Raw genomic sequence first — 19,480 nt, 5'->3', positions numbered from 1 at the left:
ATATAATATCCTTACTCTTTAATACTAATAGAGCTTCGCAGTTAGCCCAAGCCCAAGGCCAGTTTAAGTCGGAAAGTCTCAATCAACACATTATGTTCATGTTCCTTTGACTAGCAAGTTTAGAAGAATCCAGGACCGAAGAACAGAGGCATAGCGATTCAGATTTCTGGAGGTGTGTTTGTTTGCTCCTTTGAGCTAAAAGTAGCAGATTTTTCTTATCCGAGTCTGCCGTTCTGCTTCAAATCCTCAGCTTGTTCATCGATTTGTACCTTTGTTGGCTCTTGTCTCTGATTCTGATTCTGATTCTAATTCTAATTTACGGGGCTTATAATCTGTCTGTCTTCGTGTCCCTATTTTGCTTGGATTCTCTCCCCGCACATTATTATTTCAATATCAAAATTGGCCTTTCTTCATGATTCTGGATTACGGTGGAGTGAATCCATCTGGATAATCTATGAATTGTTCAGTAAGCTGATTCTGGAATCCTTGGTCATGATATCTAGATTGGACTGTAAATTTTTGTTCGAGGTCTGTGCTTCTTTTAATATATCCTCGAGTAATATCAACTGAAGGAAATAATTAAGTTTCTGCTTTTGGGGAAAATATCTGAGTTTGGTGTGAACAAACATAAAGTCAAACTCATTTGCGTGTCATTTTCATTTGCCATATTGTAGCAATTGTTAACTTCAAAATTGGTTGTTGCAGATATATTCTTCTGTTGACAAACCACCATTAAGTAGTATCACTCAAAGTAAAGAAAGAAAATATGGATGATGGAGACATTGAGCTTTCAGATAGTTTCTTCTTGTCGAATCCAGAGTCATCTAGCAATGTTCAGTCTCCGACATCCATAAAATCAATGAATTCTTGAGGAACACCAGAACATGCACCCATACTCACACTTGCAACCCTCCTGGCCCTGATGCAGCACATACCCACACATGTTACCACACCCCCCACACCCACTCAAAGCGAAAACGGCCTTCGGGTAATATAGAAGCTGTTCGACAGTATGGGGAGGAGAAGGAGGCACAGACAGCTTACCTGGAGGAGGAAGTTAAGACACTGCGTCTGCAGAATCAGCAATTAGTTGTTTTAGTTTGCCTTTAGATGAGGTTGTAAACATGGATTGTTCCTATTTTGGGCTATTAGGCTTACTTTTATGGCACGCCCCATGCTAAAAGATCTTGTTCTTTCTATTTACTTCAGCATGCATGGCGGAAGAATATGCAATGTGCTTCCTTGCTTTTCAAGGTTCTCCTTTGCATGATTTTCTACCGGATATATCACAAATACATACATACATATGTAATAAAGTGTATTTCTTATCTTTTAAAGGACTTCAATTTAGTTCCTTAATTTTATAAAGTATTTTTTTAATCCTCTAATTCTAACATAATTTGTTTCAAATGCTTATTTTTTGTAACAGTCATTGTTATTTTTTTGAAGAAAAATTAAATTTAATATGTCAATATTTAAAAATATTTTGTTGATGTTTAAAAAATTTAATTGTAATTTTTTATGATGAAATTAACAATATTAGAGTTAAAAAACTGAAAAACACTTTATAAAATTAATGAAAAAATAAACTATTATGTAAAGTTAAAAGATTAAATGGGTGTTTAGTTTTTAGTTTACCAAAAGCCCATTTGTTAAAAGTTTATTTGATAAAAATCAGTTCAATGAAAGTTAATTGTTATAATGAAATGTATATTTAAATATATTTTTTAAAAAATCAGTTTAATAAATTGAAAGTTGTTTGAATTATGATAATAAAATATTTTTTTAAATATACAATTACTAAAAAGGACATTGATTTATGATGAGTTATAATTTTTGTTACATAAATGTAATAGATTAAAAAGTTTTTAAAAATGTGATAAATAACATGAAATTTGATTTGTTAAATAAAAATTTGACACGCTGAATATTAAGTTAAGAAGTAAAGTTTTCTACATATCAAGGGCAAATTTAAGATTTTTTAATATTTTATTGCAGTGATTAATTTTTTTAATCCAATATAATATAACCAAATCAACATGAAATAAAAAAAACTATGTGAATATTTATTAATAGAATTTTTGCTTTTTTAAAAAAAGTATTATCTATAGACATTATAAGGATAAAAAAAGGTTGAATGGAGATGAATAAAAAAAAGGGACAGGAGAGAAACATAAGAGGAAAAGGGTAATATAGTAAAATAAAAAATTAGGTATAAATTTAACCCCATTATTTAATATCCAACCTTAAATGTAAGCTCCAAACACTTCCAAAAGTTGTATTGTCAAAATCTGCATTTACCCACTTGTGGAAAGTACAATCAAAAAGTTCATTTTCCATATTAAAACATATTCCAATGATTTTCCATGTTTCAAAAATGAAAAAAAAAATACTTTTGGGACTATAAAAGTTAAAAAATCAAGCAGATCCTAGACATCTGACGTATGCTTACAGAAGCTTTGCTATACAAGACACCCTATAGGTTTTAATTATCAACAATAGCTTGGATCAAGCTCAAGAGTTAACATTGCTACACTTGTTCGGTCTACCAGGTGATTCTGCCATAGGCCTCAACATTTTCTTGTATTTTTTAAATCTTCATTAATACTTGAGAATCGAGAAAAAGTAACAATTATTTTTCAGGAATTTCATCACTAGAAGAAAATTAGGGACCAAATTCAATTAAAGACAGAATGCGATCATATATCAAAGCTAACTACTTAGGTTTCTTCACCAAATAATTTTTTGAAGACTGGAAATTCCTAAGTATGGAATTGCCGATAGAAAAGACGCTACTATGATGGTTGCTGCATGCATAGAATTAAGCAAATTAAATATCCAACAAAAGCAAGGGCATGCTTCAACAGGGGGAAAAAAATCACTACATTTCTCACCCAGGCATCCTCCAAGAGGGTGTATTGTTGTCACCATTACATAATCTTAAATAGATGAATATGCTATTCCTCTGATCTTAAATGTAAAAGCTAATTGAAGGGTTTGCATGCCTTGTTTCTAAATGTAAAATCTCAAAGGGAGATTTTTATCAATAGAGATAGTTTTCTATGTGAGAATTTAATCTATTTAGGTGTCATAAACTCAAGTGCTTCTCAATGGAGGGTTTGCTCAGTTCCCTTCATTCTCTACATATTCAGCTTAATGATGCTAAATTTTAAATTAAATAATTTTTTAATTGATATTTTATTTATTTATTTTAATTTTATGACTAATAATAGTATTAGCTTATTATGAATTTTTTTTTTACTATGAATTTCCCATGATTTTCTTAACAGGCTTATATTCTATACTTCTGATTTCCCGTTTATGGTCCCATGGTGTGAAAGTCGTTCTGGATCCCCTGAAAAATACTGGAACAGACATCATCATCAATGTCTATAAATGTCAGATCGGAGAACGTATGTGGCATTTGAATATTTAACTCTTGACATGATGCCTGACAAGATTTTGAAACAATAAGAGATTATGAAATTTAAATCAAATGAATAGTTGTGTATATAACAGAAAATAATTGAGAGAGAGACAGAACTCTAGTCAGATGAGAGAGCCATGGAGTTATGCGAGAGCGCTCAAGCCTCAAGAGAAGACATGAACGTTTAGTTGTTAGAAATCTTCTATAACCACTTATAACTCCCACTAAAATTGCCAAAATTAACTAATTAACTAAACAGTTAATATATAACAAAATAATTCTCTCCGCTCAGTTAGTCAGACTCAAACTTGTGATAGGAAAAAAAAAAAATTTGGCCCACTTGTGATGGTCAGAATTACAAATAACTAAAAGACTATAAGTTCTGATCTCAACTCAGTAAGTTTTACGTGTGCGATTCAAACTATCACATATGCTATAAGGTTGGTATTTAAAATAAAATTGATTGCCCCACTAACTCATTGAGTATAATTATACCATGCTAAAAATATCTCTCTCTCCAACAGTAGTTTTTTTTTTGTTGTCATAAACTTCAAAACTCAATTAAAAAGTGACATGTTCAAAGCTTTCACAGGACTTGCTTTCTTAAATGGAAATCTCCTCGACACATAAATGAACTTAATATTTAAAAAACTTAGTACATAAGGGATACTAAAATGTTTGTTTAGGCCCTGTTAGGTTAATAAGAAAAGACAATCATTTTTCATTCCACGACATTTGAGATGGAAAATATCAATCATATTCTTATAATCAATACTTAATAATAACTCTTTTTTTATTATTAATTATTAGCAATTGAGTGATTTTTGAACACCACGTAATTTAATGAATAAATCATATGATCTTGTGATTTTTAAATAATTTTTCTTATACCATTGCTATTTTTTATTCTTGGTATACTCATTTTTATTTCACTTATCTCTTTCAAATTATGCCACATATGTAATTAATTTATTATTTCCGGAAATCTGAATTCAAAAACTAGTTAGAGATATTTGATTTCTCACCTTCACATAAGCCATGAGCAAATTAAAGGTCACATAAGCTGTACTTGCTGCCTCCATAGTCCCAATTACATATTCAACTTCATATCAACATTTCGCCTAGTAACTTTGGCAAATTCTAAGGCTTTTTTTTTTTTTTTTTGTCTTTTCATGAATCGAAGTGCGTTTTTATTAATATTTTAAAAAAATTAATCATTTATTTTCTATATTGTTAACCAAATTAAAAATCTGAACTTTAACTTATTATAACATAGTTCTTATGATTAATTTTATCAAAATTTAGGGACAATCTGAGCTTTAATTTATTATAACATAGTTCTTATGATTAATTTTATCAAAATTTAGTGATTGGGTCACATTAAGTTAAAATTTAGGAACTTAGTTGCAATCCACTTAAAACTATATAGACCAAAATATGAATTTTCTTTATTTTCTTTTAAAATTTTAATTAAATATTTTAAAAAAATTCCAAAGTTTCTCTCTAAAATAAAGAGTAAAGGTAACAAGTTTACTCACTAAAGATAAGAATCTGCAAAATCTATACAAAAAATTGTACAAACTATTTTTATTTTTAAACAAAATATATATAATTTAAAAAATTGATATATTTTTAAGAAGAATAAAAGTCATTATGTTGAAAGTCCTTATTTGAAGTTCCATCCTCTCCATCTTTTCTCATTTTCAATTTCTTTTTTCTTTGCCGATCGAAATATATGTACAATTCTTTTGTCACTTTCAAGTGAGGAGAATTCTTAGAACTACACATATTATATATAGATGCACTTGTAATGTCACACCTACACGCACAAATATTTGATAATTAATATTGATATTCACGGTTTTGTAAGCTTGTTTTGTGTGTGTGTGTATACACACACATATATGTATATACACTTCATCAGCTCAAAAATATAAAATATTTTTTGAGGGATTAGATGTTAAAAAATGTAAGATATTTTTTATCTTTTAAGGTGTAACCATTGTCTTTTCTTTTTTAAATTATTCCTATTAAATAAATTATTTTATATTTATTTTAAAGTGAAATACTCTATTAAATAGAAATAAATATGATAAGATAAAATTAATTTAAAAATAAATAATTATTTTATTGATGAGTAAAAATCAGTTCAAAAATGTGGAACGAGTATATATTATGATTTATGATGAGGCAGCCCATTGGCATGTGATTTAGATAAATGCTCCGCCAGAAAACGTCCGTTCGAAACAAATTTAGGTGGAGTCATTGAATACAAATGAGACCTCTGCTACTTGACATCAGAGTAGACCAAGAGCTCCCAGACCGAGTCTTCCTACATCAATGAATCTGCATATCAACCACAACTTGCCATCACCAGTAAATTTCGATTTCTGTCTCATTTAATACAATTGGGCGTAGGACCATGAGAGTTCAGTAGAGTAACATGTCTCTGTTTCTTGTTCTGAATTTGCTAGCTGGCCTTCATCAATTATTTGCGTCAGTCATGTAACATGTGTCTATGAAGCCTCCTTCCCCACACATTGGCCTCGCCTGCTTTTTCTTCTTCTACTATCACTTCCTCCCTCTAGTTTCTTCTCTGCAAAATCATCCATGGCTCTTGAAGCAGTTGGCGGTGCTGTTATCTCTTCTTTCCTCCAGGTGGCTTTTGAAAGGCTGGCTTCCCGCGAAGTGCTTGACTTCTTCCGTGGCAGGAGACTGGACCAGACGTTGCTGGACAAGTTGAAGATCTGTATGTTATCCCTCAATGCTGTGATTGACGATGCAGAGCAAAAGGAGATCACCAATACAAATGTGAAAGCTTGGCTTGATATGGTCAAAGATGCTGTTTATGATGCTGAGGATGTCCTTGATGAGATCGACTACGAAGAGACGAAGCGCGTGGTGGAAGCTAAATCACAATCTGGTTCTGTCATACATAAGGTACAAAACTTCTTATTCGGTCCTGCTAGTTCATTTGACAAGGAAATCCGATCAAGGATCGAGCAAGTCCTTGACACCCTAGAATATCTTGGAAAGAATAATCCAGGATTGAAGGAAGGCCAAGGCGCAAGTGTAGGATCCGTGAGCAAGGTTCCGACAACTTCTTTGGTGGATGAACCTGCAATTTATGGCAGAGATGCAGATAAAGAAGCGATCATTCATGAGTGGTTGCTATCAGAAAATGACAATAGCAGTCAGTTATCCATCCTTTCCATAGTGGGGATGGGAGGGTTAGGTAAGACCACTCTTGCCAAGTACGTCTACAATGATGCGAGGGCGCAAGATGGATTTGAGCTCAAAGCATGGGTATGCATTTCTGATGACTTTGATACTACAAGGGTGACTAGAGCCATTGTTGAGGCAATTACTTTTTCTAATGATGATAGTAAAGATCTAAATGTACTACAAAATAAATTGAAGGGCATGTTAACCGGAAAGAAATTCTTTCTTGTTTTGGATGACCTTTGGAATGAAAATAGTGTCGAATTGGAGGCCTTAAAAACTCCTTTCAAATCTACGGCTCCTGGAAGCAAAATTCTAGTAACCACCCGTAGTGAAATTGTTGCTTCAACTATGTGCTCAACTAAAACACATTCACTGGAGAGATTAAAAGAAGAAGATAGTTGGTCGTTATTCAAAGAAAATGCTCTGCCCAATACTGATGCTCATTTTCCAAATGTTGATTTTGAAGCGATTGGCAGAGAAATTACTAAAAACTGCAAGGGGTTGCCTTTAGCGTTGAAGACAATTGGGAAATTACTGAAAACAAAGTCATCTATTGAGGAATGGAATGACATTTTGAGAAGTGAAATATGGGAGGTAGATAAAGATATTATTCCCCCGGCTTTAAGATTGAGCTATCGTCACCTTCCTTCTCCTCTCAAGAGATGCTTTGCTTATTGTTCCATATTTCCCAAAGATTATGAATTTAGCAAAGAGCATCTCATTGAGTTGTGGATGGCTGAGAATTTTTTCAGTGAACAAGAAGGAAAAGACTTGAAGGTTGTTGGAGATCAATTCTTTCATGTTCTTCTATCAAGATCATTTTTTCAACAGTCAAGTGGAGATAAAACGTGTTACGTCATGCATGATCTTATTCATGATTTGGCAAAGAGTGCTTCTGGAGACTTTTGTTTTAGGTTGAAAGAAGCTAAAACACAAAACGCCTTGAAAGTTACCCGCCACTTTTCATATGTTCAAGATAGTTTGGGTGATTCTGCTAGAAAATTTGATGTTATATGCAATGCAAAGAAATTGCGCACTTTCATGCATGATTCACTGTCTGATTCTCAACTGCTTGTGTCCATCAATATGATGCAAGATTTGTTGCTCAAATTTAGGTGCTTGCGTGTCTTAACTTTGTCAGGATATTGCAACATCATTAAATTGCCCGAGTCTATCGGCAAGCTCAAGCATCTACGTTATTTGGATCTTTCGAGAACCGGTATAAAAGGACTACCCGATTCAATATGCTCACTTTATAACTTGCAAACGCTGAAGTTGGGGTTTTGTGAGGGTTTGGAAGAATTTCCCAATGACTTGCACAAACTCATAAATTTGCGGCATCTTGATTTTCGTGAAACTAAGGTGAAAAACATGCCAAAGAGAATGGGGGAGTTAAGAAATCTTCAAGTTTTATCATCATTTTACGTGGGCAAATGTGATGAGACTGGCATCAGGCAACTAGGTAATCTTGATCTTGGAGGAGCACTGTCTATTTCAGATTTACAAAATGTAACAGATTCCAAGGACTGTTTAGACGCCAATTTGAAAAATAAAAGACACCTTGAGGAGTTAGCATTTTGCTGGAGCATGAAGAATGAAGAATCTCACAAAGAAAGTGACGTGCTCGAGAATCTCCAACCTCCCCAAAACTTAAAAAAGCTGTCAATTAGCAACTTTGAAGGTCCCAATTTTCCAAATTGGTTAACAGATAATACATTATCATTTATAGTGTCGTTAGAGTTGATGGATTGTAAATATTGTTCATCCTTGCCATCATTGGGTTTGTTGTCAACTCTCAAGTCACTCTCAATTGTGGGCCTTGATAGTGTTGTGGCCGTTGGTCCTGAATTTTATGGGAATAATTCTTGTACGACTCCATTTGCATCCCTTGAGATCCTAAGATTTGAGAAAATGGATGGATGGGAGGAATGGAATTGTGAAGATGTACATGGTTCTTTCCCATGTCTGCAAGAGTTTTATTTAAAAGGATGTCCCAAGTTGAGAGAGCTGCAAATTCCGACACAAGTTTCTTCTTCTTTAACGAAGCTAGTCATCGCCAATTGCAAGCATCTTGTGGCCTCACTTTTGCAGGCTCCATCTGTTCATGAATTGATGCTATTAAACTGTGAAAAGGTACAATTGGAATGCCTTCCATCAACTCTAAAAGTTCTCCACATCAAGGAACCCTTCACAGAATGCTTGTCGGTTGAAATGTTTGAGAATATGGTTACCAATACTTACCTTGAAAAATTGGTGATTGCGGATTGCTCTTCTCTGGGATTCCCATTGCCGCATGGTCATAATTTCCTTCAAAGAATATCGATATTCAACTGTGACTCCCTAAGGACCTTCCCTCTTGATTTATTCCCCAGGCTTAAGGAATTAGAATTAAAGCAATGCGGTAATCTTGAAACATTATCTGTTAGTGAGGGGCAAGATCATCATCTAACCTCCCTTCTGTCTTTGGAACTGAAAGAGTGCCATAAATTCGAATCATTTCCGAAAGGAGGAATTTCTGCCCCCAAATTGTACTCCTTTCATGTAGAAGGACTACAGAGTTTAAAATCACTTCCAAAGCGCATGCAAACCCTCTTTCCAGCATTGAAGATTCTACAAATATATGACTGCCCACAAGTGGAATCATTTTCTGAGGGGGGTTTGCCGACGAATGTGGAGTTTCTTCTTATCACGGGAAGCCAGAAGCTGGTGGCGTCTCGAAGGGATTGGGGCTTGCGTAATCATCCTTGCCTACATTCTTTGAGAATTCAAGATGAAGAAGCCGAGTGTCTTCCCGAACCAGACTTATTGCCACCTACTCTTACTCGACTTGTTATTCAATGGTGTTTCAATCTTAAAACTCTGGATTATAATGGTCTTCGCCACTTGTCAGCTTTGCAGGAATTACATCTGGTTGCGTGTCCTGAACTCAAATGCTACCCAAAGGAGGGTTTGCCCACTACCATTCAAACTCTATTTGTTTTTATCTGTCCCAAGCTTAAAAACCGGTGCCAAAAGAAAAAAGGCAGAGAGTGGTCAAAGATTGCTCACATCCCCCACATTATTTTTGATCATGATGTACTCACTTGAATTGCTGAATCACAAGGGTCTTCAACATCAAATTGGGTAGCCTCATCAGGTACGAATTTACATTTTCTGCTTTCCCCTCTCTCCGCCGCTCACCTACTATGCAATCGCATGCAACCAATTTTACGGGACAAAATAAATACGGCAATAAAAGCGAAGCATCTAGCCTTGGAAAATGGAAATCATGCCATAGAGTAGTGTCTTGTTGAAGGGGAGATAAGGGGAAATCATTGCCCCGCGATCACTTTAATTTTAAAAATTCCCACTCACAACTCTTTTTTTCTTTACATTTTATTTTTTAAATATATATAACTATTTCTGTGATCAAAATTTGAATTATTATAAATAATATTCATCCATTTGTGCAACCGTGTGAAATTTAAATAATTTGTTATATTATTTATAGTGTTGTTTACTATAAAATTTATATTTTATATTAAAGATGCTTAACACGAATATAATTTCTATCTTATGAATGTTATTCTAACTTGAGAAATAGTATGGTTTAATTTGTGTTCGGGAGCTAATTTTTGTTACCTTGTTTTCTAATTTCTATAATATCCTTTCATGCATGTATTAATTCGGCATGAGATCCATATAATTTGTCATGTTTTAAACACATTTGAATTTATATATTTACCAAATTTAGCATGCAAAGGATACTATAGAATATGTATTTACTAATCTTTAGTTGAAATTTTTAACAGTTGTCAATTTTGAAGAGAAACATTTACCGGGCCTGAACAACATTAGTCACCTTTCTTTCCCCTAAATGGTGCAATGGACAGACAAACTCTTCTGATATTTATTCTTAGACGGTGAACACAGTCTGCACGTTTGAGGCTATAATAGTTGGTTCATTGATCAAAAAGATATGGTTGCATAGGGGAAGAAATCACATTCCCTGCTTACCAATTGATAGTGATTGGAGTCACAAATCATCAATGAGATCATTACCAGCTCTAATTGCTTAGCGAAGCATCAGGTAACTTTTCTAGCACAAGAATTTCAAATCCTAAAACTTTGTGCACTCTGTATTTGAATGATGCTTTTTTGGTTCTTGATTCTTCATGTCATTTGATAATTTGGGAAACTTCTTTTTGTGGCTAGCAAAAGGGTGGAAAAGCATGCTGGTGCACTGCAATAGATTACCCACATGTATTTAACTATAGGGGAATTCTCAGCTTAAAGGTGATTTCCCTTTTTTTTACCTGAATGTCCATTTTTGCGCGCGCGCGCGCGCACATATATTGGATCATAGTAATTTTGAATTCAAAAAGTGGGCTGAAGACACATGACATACATTTTTGTCGAACAAAGCCAAATTGCAATCTAGTTTTCCCTTATTTTGGTTAAAATGTTTTAGGGAAAATACAACCATTGGTTCTATGCTTTTTATGTGTTTTGGTATTAGTCTCTATAATTTTTTTCATTGTTTGTAGTCCCTTTAATTTCATCGTTAGTCTTTATTGTTAGTTGTTACACAATATCCAACTCATCATAACTTTATGAAGTTAGCACTGTATTTAATGGGATTATGCACATATCAGCATAGTTAATTCCATTAGTTACAATAAGAACTAATGTTGCAAAAGAATGAAACTTTAGAGATTTGGAACAATGAAAAAAATATTATAGAGACTATACAAAACATGCTAAAAGTATAGAAACCAACAATTGTATTTTCACAGTGTTTTAATATTTAATCCTGTTTTTGGAGATGTTAGCTGATCATTTACTGTTTTATTCGTGTGTACATAAGTGCAGGGGACAAATGCAAAATAGCAAAATGACATTTCTTAGCTGTCATGTTATATAAAACAAGTAATCTTTTCGCAATAAGTCCATATTTCTTGGTAAACGCTCAAAACCAGAGAAAGGGGAAGAACATGAATAGAGCCCTGATCTTCTCTCTGAAGGATGACAGATTTCTTGTCAAGGCAAGGAAGTTGAGCAGCAGAACTGGACTGCCTTGTGATGAAATCCTAAAAGGGTAGAAGCCAATATCAAAAGCCACCAATGGTATGAAATTATGAAGGCTAGGAGGTTGGTGATAGAATTCAAGCTCTCCAACAACATGAAATCCATCCACCACAGCAACTTCTTTGGAGCTTTTGTTCCAGTTGACAGAGTGCATTCAAAGCTGCCAAAATCTGCATTCTTATTGAATCTTGACTATCCCTGAGATTTTCTCATTCTTGTACTGTCATTTTATTGCTTCCAAACACTTCTTTTTCTATGGGTACAAAGAGGAATCAAAAGGTTTCATTCTTGTGGCATCAACTTCCCTTCTTTTTGGAATAAAAAAAATAGTACATACAGTTGTTTTAGTTTGCCTTTAGATCAAGTTGTGAACATGGATTGTGCCTATTTTGGGTTATCGGGCTTACTATTATAGCACGACCCATGCTAAAAGATGTTGTTCTTTCTATTTAGTATGCATGGTGGAAGAATATGCAATATGCTCCCTTGCTTTTCAAGGTTCTCTTTTCCAGGATTTTCTAGTCACTATATGTATATGCATATGATAACGATGTGACATCTTACAGATATGCTTATAAAGGCTTGTAAGTTCAATAAGCATGACTACCAATATGGAAATTCCAATTGGGTTATTTGTCCAGAGAGATGGAACCTCTTGGAAGGTCCAGGATAGAGCGATTTTTCATGATATTTTGTGTTCATTTTGCTAGTGATGCTGAAATAGGAACAGTGATATTGAGTTTTGGAATCTGAAATTTCTCCATCTTAATTATCAACAATAGTTTGGTTCAAGCTCAAAATTCAAAACATTGGTATGCTTGTTCGGTCTACCAGGTGATTCTGCCATAGACCTCAACATTTTCCTGTATTTTTTTTAATCTTCATTAGTGCTCAAGAATCGTGAAAAACTAACAATTATATTTCAGGAATTTCATGACTAGAAGAAACTTAGGGACCAAATTCAGTTAAAGATAGAATGTGATCATATATCAAAGCTAACTACTTAGGTTTCTACCAAATAACTTTTTGAAAACTGGAAATCTCAGCGAATTGTCCATAGCAAAGATGCTACTATGATGGTTGCTGCATGCACAGAATTAAACATATTGAATATCCAATAGAAGCAAGAGTATGCTTCAATTAAAAAAAAGGTTAAATGGCTTCTTTTTTTCCTAAACTATTTTCTCAAAGAACTTAGTATCCTAAATTTTCATGTAGTGTAATTTCTCTTTTCACTTCTGAACATAGTATGTTGAGCATCTTGCTATTAAAAAATTTAACTTTGATTGTTAGTTGACCAAAAAAAACTTAAAATATTATAGAAAAGGACCCATAAAATTGCAAACAATTACCTTATAAAAAAATTAATATCGATTAAATTCCTAAAATAATGGTCAGTCATAATTATATTTTGACCTTTTACATGGGCAAAAAATAATATTTGTATAATATTTTTATATGTAATTTAGGAGATTTAATTGAAATTTCTTTTTTATAAGAAACTTATGTGTAATTTTATGGATCATTTTCTATAATTATAAAGTCAACTAATGATTAAAGTTAACTTTTTTAAAGATATGATACTTAATGTACCATTTTCAAGAGTTGAAAGGAAAAATTGCACCACAAATTTTAAAATATCAGGTGCTTCTAAATGAATAGTTGAGAGGTAAAAATATTTTTTAATCCTAAGCCTTAAAAAAATTTACTACATTTTTCACCCAAAAATCGTCTAAGAGAACTTATTGTTTGTCACCATTATCAACTCTCAAATAGATGAATATGTTATTCCCTCCTATCTTAATTATTAAATCTAGAAGCTTACTGGAGGGCTTGCTTTATTTCTAAATGTAAGATCTCAATATATTTATCTTTTAAATTTATAATTTTTTATCTTTTAATTTATAATTTTTTTTCTCAAACTATCTTATTGATTGCACATATTAAATGGAGATTTTCATCTATAGGAATAGTTTCCTATGAAAATTATGAAAAGGTATTTTATGAAAACCAATATAAATTTCTTAGAAATATAACCAAATTAACAAATTTTCTAAATCTCTGTAGACAAGTTATCCAGCTCTTAAATTTAGGATTGGAATGACTAAAATAAAAACATTCTTGACCAACAAGTTCAATGAATCCCATCGGCCTCAATGTTGGCATCTTAACCATTAACCTTCATACGTTTCAACAAATAAAAGTAGTGATGAGTCATCTAACCTCCCACAATATGCTATACTGTTCCTTCTTCGCCCTAGGATCGTGAAAACCAACACTTCAAGCCAAATAAGCTGGAAGAAATTTTAGTTTTGGGTTTGAGATTTTCTAAAAAAAAAAATATTTGGGCCATTTGAATAAGCCTAAACCAAACTCAAATTCAAATAAAATTAAACTGAATACTCAAAATTTGTTTATTATTAATAAAATTAAATTAAAATAAGTTAAAAATTGAAATTGGATATAAAATAAAATAATATTTAATAATTTGAATATTTGGACTTATCCAAATGCTCAAAGTGTTAAAATCAAACTTAATTATATAAATTTTTTTATATGTTAGGAGTATTTTAAATCAATTTAAATAAATTTGACTTGAATTGACTATTCCAATTAAATTACTAGTTTTACTCCAATTCACATCATTTTCACATGTTATCTTCACATTTTGGGTCATAATCTTCTGTTCGTTAATCAAGATATTTGAAGTAATTTTATTTTCAATACAATCAATGAAAAACCATATGTAATTAAATTCATTTATACCTAACATGAACCCTATTTTTTAATATTTTGATCAAACAGCTATAAAACATTAAAATTGAATGAGACAGTTAGAAATTTATTGTAATTCCTACTCTTGGATATGGAATCTTAATATCCAATTATGGATAAAAGTCTTATGTGCCAACCTTTGTTAATATAAAAGGGAAAACTTTAATTAAAAACCGCGAGAATCATTTAATTGATATAATATTCTTACTCTTTAATACTAATAGAGCTTCGTAGTTAGCCCAAGCCCAAGGCTAGTTTAAGTGGGAAAATCTCAATCAACACATCATGTTCCTTTGACTTGCAAGTTTAGAAGAATCCAGGACCGAAGAACAAAGGCAGAGCGATTCAGATTTCTGGAGGTGTGTTTGTTTGCTCCTTTGAGCTAAAAGTAGCAGATTTTTCTTATCCGAGTCTACGGTTCTGCTTCAAATCCTCAGTTTGCTCATCGATTTGTACCTTTGTTGGCTCTTGTCTCTGATTCTGATTCTAATTTCCAGCGCTTATAATCTGTCTGTCTTCGTGTCCCTATTTTTGCCCGGATTCTCTCCCCGCACATTATTATTTCAATATCAAAATTGGCCTTTCTTCATGATTCTGGATAACGGTGGAGTGAATCCATCTGGATAATCTATGAATTGTTCAGTAAGCTGATTCTGGAATCCTAGGTCATGATATCTAGATTGGACTGTAAATTTTTGTTCAAGGTCTGTGCTTCTTTTAATATATCCTCGAGTAATATCAACTGAAGGCAATAATTAAGTTTCTGCTTTTGGGGAAAATATCTGAGTTTGGTGTGAATAAACATAAAGTCAAACTCATTTGCGTGTCATTTTCATTTGTCGTATTGTAGCAATTGCTAACTTTAAAATTGGTTGTTGCAGATATGTTCTTCTGTTGACACACCACCATTAAGTAGTATCACTCGAAATAAAGAACGAAAATATGGATGATGGAGACATTGAGCTTTCAGATAGTTTCTTCTTGTCGAATCCAGAGTCATCTAGCAATGTTCAGTCTCCAACTTCCATGAATAAAATCAATGAATTCTTGAGGAACACCAGAACATGCACCCATACTCACACTTGCAACCCTCCTGGCCCTGATGCAGCACATACCCATACTTGTTACCACACACACACCCAAGTGATTGCATCTGAGGATGATCATACAGATGGTAAAGAGCACACCAACTCAAAAAGAAAACGGCCTTCAGGTAATAGAGAAGCTGTTCGAAAGTATAGGGAGAAGAAGAAGGCACAGACAGCTCACCTGGAGGAGGAAGTTAAGAAACTGCGTCTGCAGAATCAGCAATTAGTTAAGAAACTACAAGGACATGCACTTCTTGAAGCTGAGGTCTTGAGGTTGAGGAGCATTCTGGTAGACCTTAAAGGGAAAATTGACAATGAGTTGGGTGTTTTTCCTTATAAAAAGCAGTGCAATAACTCTTCTTCAATCTTTAAGGATGGGCAAACCAATATGCTGCCCACAGGCCATGCGACTGGTCTTCAGTGTGAGACCAATTTTCAGTGCTTTGATCACCGTGCAGGATTACCATCTCAGGTTGATATATGTGGAAATGAAAATTTCATGATTCCATGTGAAGGGAACTGTCAACCTCTCGCTGTAAATTGTCAAGCTAACACAAATAACATGTCAAATACTGAAGGGCAAGTTGTGGACTCATTGGATAATTTGATGTCATCTGCATCTCAAGATGAGTAATTATCTGGACATATCTTCTGTGAGCTCTTTCCTGTTAGATTCTTGTCGTTACCTTTTATCTGTGTTGTTGATGCAGGTGATGCATAGCAAACCATAGTTAGTGTAATCATAAATGTTTTTCTGTTAGGGGATTTGCCCTAAATAGTTTGATGACTATAGAATCTTGTATCTGAGAGTGAAGTAGCTGTAAATTTTGTATACTATACCAGGCAGCATCACAGAAGGAAACAGTTTTGTTTGTTTGCTTCTTCTTTTCAGATGAAAGTAAAAGGAAAAGACCCTTGTGAGTGTGTCAAGTTTTTTAGTTGATGAAGAACTGATACTCTTTCACAGTTGTTTGACATGATTCAGGGCTCATGTTCTGCATAGAATTGAGATCCTCTCAGTTTTTAATTATGATACATTATAAAAGAAAATTGCGTGAAGCATATTGATGTTGTGAGATAAAGTGGAATAAATTGGGGTCTTGATTACTGGCCTTTGCTTCTAGAAGTTGCCTTTTCCTTTGCCTCCTCTCAAAAGTATGTTATTTTTCATTTTTGACATACTTTCAAATCATATGGGAAGTAAGCCCTGGAACAACATCTGTGTGATTATAGTCTTAAATTAACTCTGTTCATGGGTGTATTTCTCAAGTTAGGCTGACTAATACGTTCTGCAGGAAAGTGAATTATCTCCAATCTTGAACTCGTTATCCTGGGTGATTTACGCAGTATTTTCTACACGAAAGAAATCATAAACACAACGAAACAATCATTTACAGTGACATTGGCTTGAAATGAAAGAGTGGGACTGCAGAATTCTACCAGAACAAAGTTTTTGTGGCAGTACTGAACTGCTGCTTTGTGGAACTGGAATTAAAGCTCAACATATGAATTTATCAGCTACGTAAAACTACGTATTTTTTCATCAGTATTCATTGCCTTTTTCATTATTGTATTCTCAGTATAGCAATTTTAAAACCAACCTTCATTTACACCCCTTTTGGTAATCCTAATTTCTACTTTCTCTTCTCTCTCTTTTATTCGTTTGTTTTGCCAGTTTTGCTGCATCAGCCATTTCCCCCTATGATTCATTCTCATTGAAAATGACCTGTCTCTCCAAATTTAACTCGCTGGTCTTGAAGCATGTTTGGGGTGGCTCAAGGCTACTTAACATGAAATCACGTTTTGGGGTGACTCAACGCCACCCCCAACATACGCTTAATCCAGTACCCTTCAGCCTTCAAATTAAAGGTGGATTGTATTTTTTTCGTTCTTATGCATATGTTGATTCTTGCTAATTTTGGTTAGACCATGTGCAATGTGCATGTATATATATACAGTTCTTTTATTCCTTGAACTCTTCTGATAATTTTACCAAGGACAAAAGCTAGGTAAAAATTCTTGAGCACTTGCTATCAAGATTTTCAATAAAAGTGTATCGAATGTGTACATAATTCAATATTACATCACTTATTATTGTAATGGTGTTTTCGCTTATAATTTTGTTTCTGTAACTACTAGGTGTTTGGATCAGCTAGGTAGCTAGGAAGTTGATCCAGCTCAACTAGAAATCTCGAATTCAAGCCCTATTGTCTATAAAGTACGTATAAGTTGTCATCGAATTAGTGTAAATCAAAGATTTAGGATACTTGAACAAAAGGGGCAAAACTGATGTGTCCCCAAAAGTATTTTTATCTTTCCCAGATTGATGCACAATCGAAAACCATGAACTGGAAAATGAATGCAGTCTGTTTTGCTTTTAGGCCTCAAGACAAAGGAAAGGCAGGAGTCAAAAGAAGACCAGAAAATGTTTACCAACATGGACATCTTGGCCCCAAAATACCGTTTTTGAAATTGAGCTAACCTTGGGCATGATTCCAAGCTTGAACATTGTTTGGTCTAATTTTTTTTCCCTTTTTGGAAAAATAATTGAAGTTCGAATTTGCAAACTCTGTCAGCCCAAAACAGATTTTGAAAGTGAACTCGGTTTTATGGAACCCAATTTTGTTTTCTTCCAAAGTCCAAATCAAATCATGCCCTATGATCATATCTCTATTTGCCATTGGTCCCGCTTTTAAGAATTCATAGTTACAAAATAGAATTAAAAAATAATTTATTAATAAAAGAACGTGCTTTTATATTAAAAATAATAATACTAATTATAAAAGATATAAACTGTGGAATACGAATAATTGCAAATTTTTGAAAACAAAGTATTCCCTTGATTAAGTCAAAAGAATGTCAACTCCCAACTAGATATAATTACTCTGTCCCGTTACCATCCATGGTCTCACCATCAACCATTATTATCAATTCATTGTCGATTCACTTTCGTATTATTTCCATCTAGTAAATGAAAAGTGTACATTTTTTATTCATTTAAGAACTAACACCAAAGAAATGTCTTTACAAGTAATATGATCAATATTAATTGAGTAATAATACAATAGTACAATATAATAAAATGTCATCATTCAAAGTAAGCATTAAACATGAATCCAAGGTTGCAGAAACAATTGAGCTTGATTGATGTGTGCTAATTCACAAGATGAAGTATGAATTGTATCCTCTTTCTTGGTTCTATCTCTTTGATTGAATGTAACAGCACAGTGCTTGAAGCAAAGACATAAATAGATAAGATAAATATGGGCCCATAAATAAGGTAAAATCATCATCCACGCATCCCTTATAATTTCTCTCTCTCTCTCCCCTTCGAAACGTTGTGTTGTTGCATAGAAAGTTAAGATCCGTTTTTATACATTCATTTGAAATAAAAGAGTGATAATATGATCTGATTCAGCATGGAGTTCAAATATCATAATCACTGGCTAGCATGAAACTCTTTTCTTTGTCTCTCTTTTTCTCACTGCAGTGTATACACTTTTTTTTTTTTAATACAATGCCATAAAGAACCTTACAAGAGATTACAATCAGGGTCATGTCAAAAGCTCATACAATTTATATACATTAAGAGTGGATCATCAAAAATTTTACGTGTGTAATTATCATCAAATGTTTGAAGAGCAAGCTAATCTGCATATTTATTAATTTTTCTAAACATATAATCAAAAGTGATTGTCTAATCTTTTAAGATAAAATCCTTGATCTTTGTCAGTTTCAGGGAGAGAGAGATGCCATGGTGGAGGAATATTGTTGAGGATGTAGAGAATGGAGGTTGAGTGAAGTATAGTGTGGCTCAAACATTGTTGACCATAAAAAATAATGAGAGGTTGACTGATGAATGTGAATACAGGAAAGGGGGCACATGGTGAGAGAGAAG

General features: G+C 33.3%; 2 protein-coding genes across 7 annotated transcripts; both read left to right on the top strand.

Moving 5' to 3' along the window:
* The first annotated feature begins 5,959 nt into the window (after positions 1–5,959).
* On the top strand, positions 5,960–12,065 carry LOC129295840 (putative disease resistance protein At3g14460). Of its 4 annotated transcripts, XM_054934423.1 has the most exons (5): positions 5,960–6,367; positions 6,464–9,788; positions 10,444–10,721; positions 10,847–10,927; positions 11,504–12,065. In XM_054934423.1, the coding sequence occupies exons 1-2, from the start codon at positions 6,038–6,040 to the stop codon at positions 9,737–9,739; spliced, it is 3,606 nt and encodes a 1,201-aa protein (XP_054790398.1). In that variant the 5' UTR covers positions 5,960–6,037; the 3' UTR covers positions 9,740–9,788; positions 10,444–10,721; positions 10,847–10,927; positions 11,504–12,065. The 4 variants fall into 4 exon arrangements, with proteins under 4 accessions (XP_054790398.1, XP_054790396.1, XP_054790395.1 ...); XM_054934421.1 differs by having other exon boundaries at positions 5,960–9,788; positions 10,853–10,927; XM_054934420.1 differs by having other exon boundaries at positions 5,960–9,788.
* Positions 12,066–14,723: 2,658 nt separating this feature from the next.
* LOC129295838 (basic leucine zipper 24-like) lies at positions 14,724–17,980 on the top strand. Of its 3 annotated transcripts, XR_008589653.1 has the most exons (5): positions 14,724–14,853; positions 15,376–16,212; positions 16,878–17,451; positions 17,722–17,800; positions 17,964–17,980. XR_008589653.1 is itself a non-coding variant. In XM_054934417.1 (3 exons), the coding sequence occupies exons 2-3, from the start codon at positions 15,437–15,439 to the stop codon at positions 16,900–16,902; spliced, it is 801 nt and encodes a 266-aa protein (XP_054790392.1). In that variant the 5' UTR covers positions 14,724–14,853; positions 15,376–15,436; the 3' UTR covers positions 16,903–17,669. The 3 variants fall into 3 exon arrangements, 2 of the variants coding, with proteins under 2 accessions (XP_054790392.1, XP_054790393.1); XM_054934417.1 differs by lacking the exons at positions 17,722–17,800; positions 17,964–17,980 and having other exon boundaries at positions 16,878–17,669; XM_054934418.1 differs by lacking the exons at positions 14,724–14,853; positions 17,722–17,800; positions 17,964–17,980 and adding an exon at positions 14,867–15,198 and having other exon boundaries at positions 16,878–17,669.
* The last annotated feature ends 1,500 nt before the right edge of the window (positions 17,981–19,480 follow it).

Source organism: Prosopis cineraria, unplaced genomic scaffold, assembly GCF_029017545.1.
Source record: "Prosopis cineraria cultivar Desert tree isolate PC_DT_omini unplaced genomic scaffold, ASM2901754v1 PC200, whole genome shotgun sequence".
Lineage (NCBI taxonomy): Eukaryota > Viridiplantae > Streptophyta > Magnoliopsida > Fabales > Fabaceae > Prosopis > Prosopis cineraria.
This window is presented reverse-complemented; position numbering and strand designations above follow the sequence as displayed.

Coding starts and splice junctions, on each gene's coding strand:
- LOC129295840 (XM_054934422.1), top strand. CDS start 6,038: ATGGCTCTTGAAGCAGTTGGCGGTGCTGTTATCTCTTCTTTCCTCCAG.
- LOC129295838 (XM_054934417.1), top strand. CDS start 15,437: ATGGATGATGGAGACATTGAGCTTTCAGATAGTTTCTTCTTGTCGAAT. Junction 16,213..16,877: donor TCATCTGCATCTCAAGATGA/GTAATTATCTGG, acceptor TACGTTCTGCAG/GAAAGTGAATTATCTCCAAT.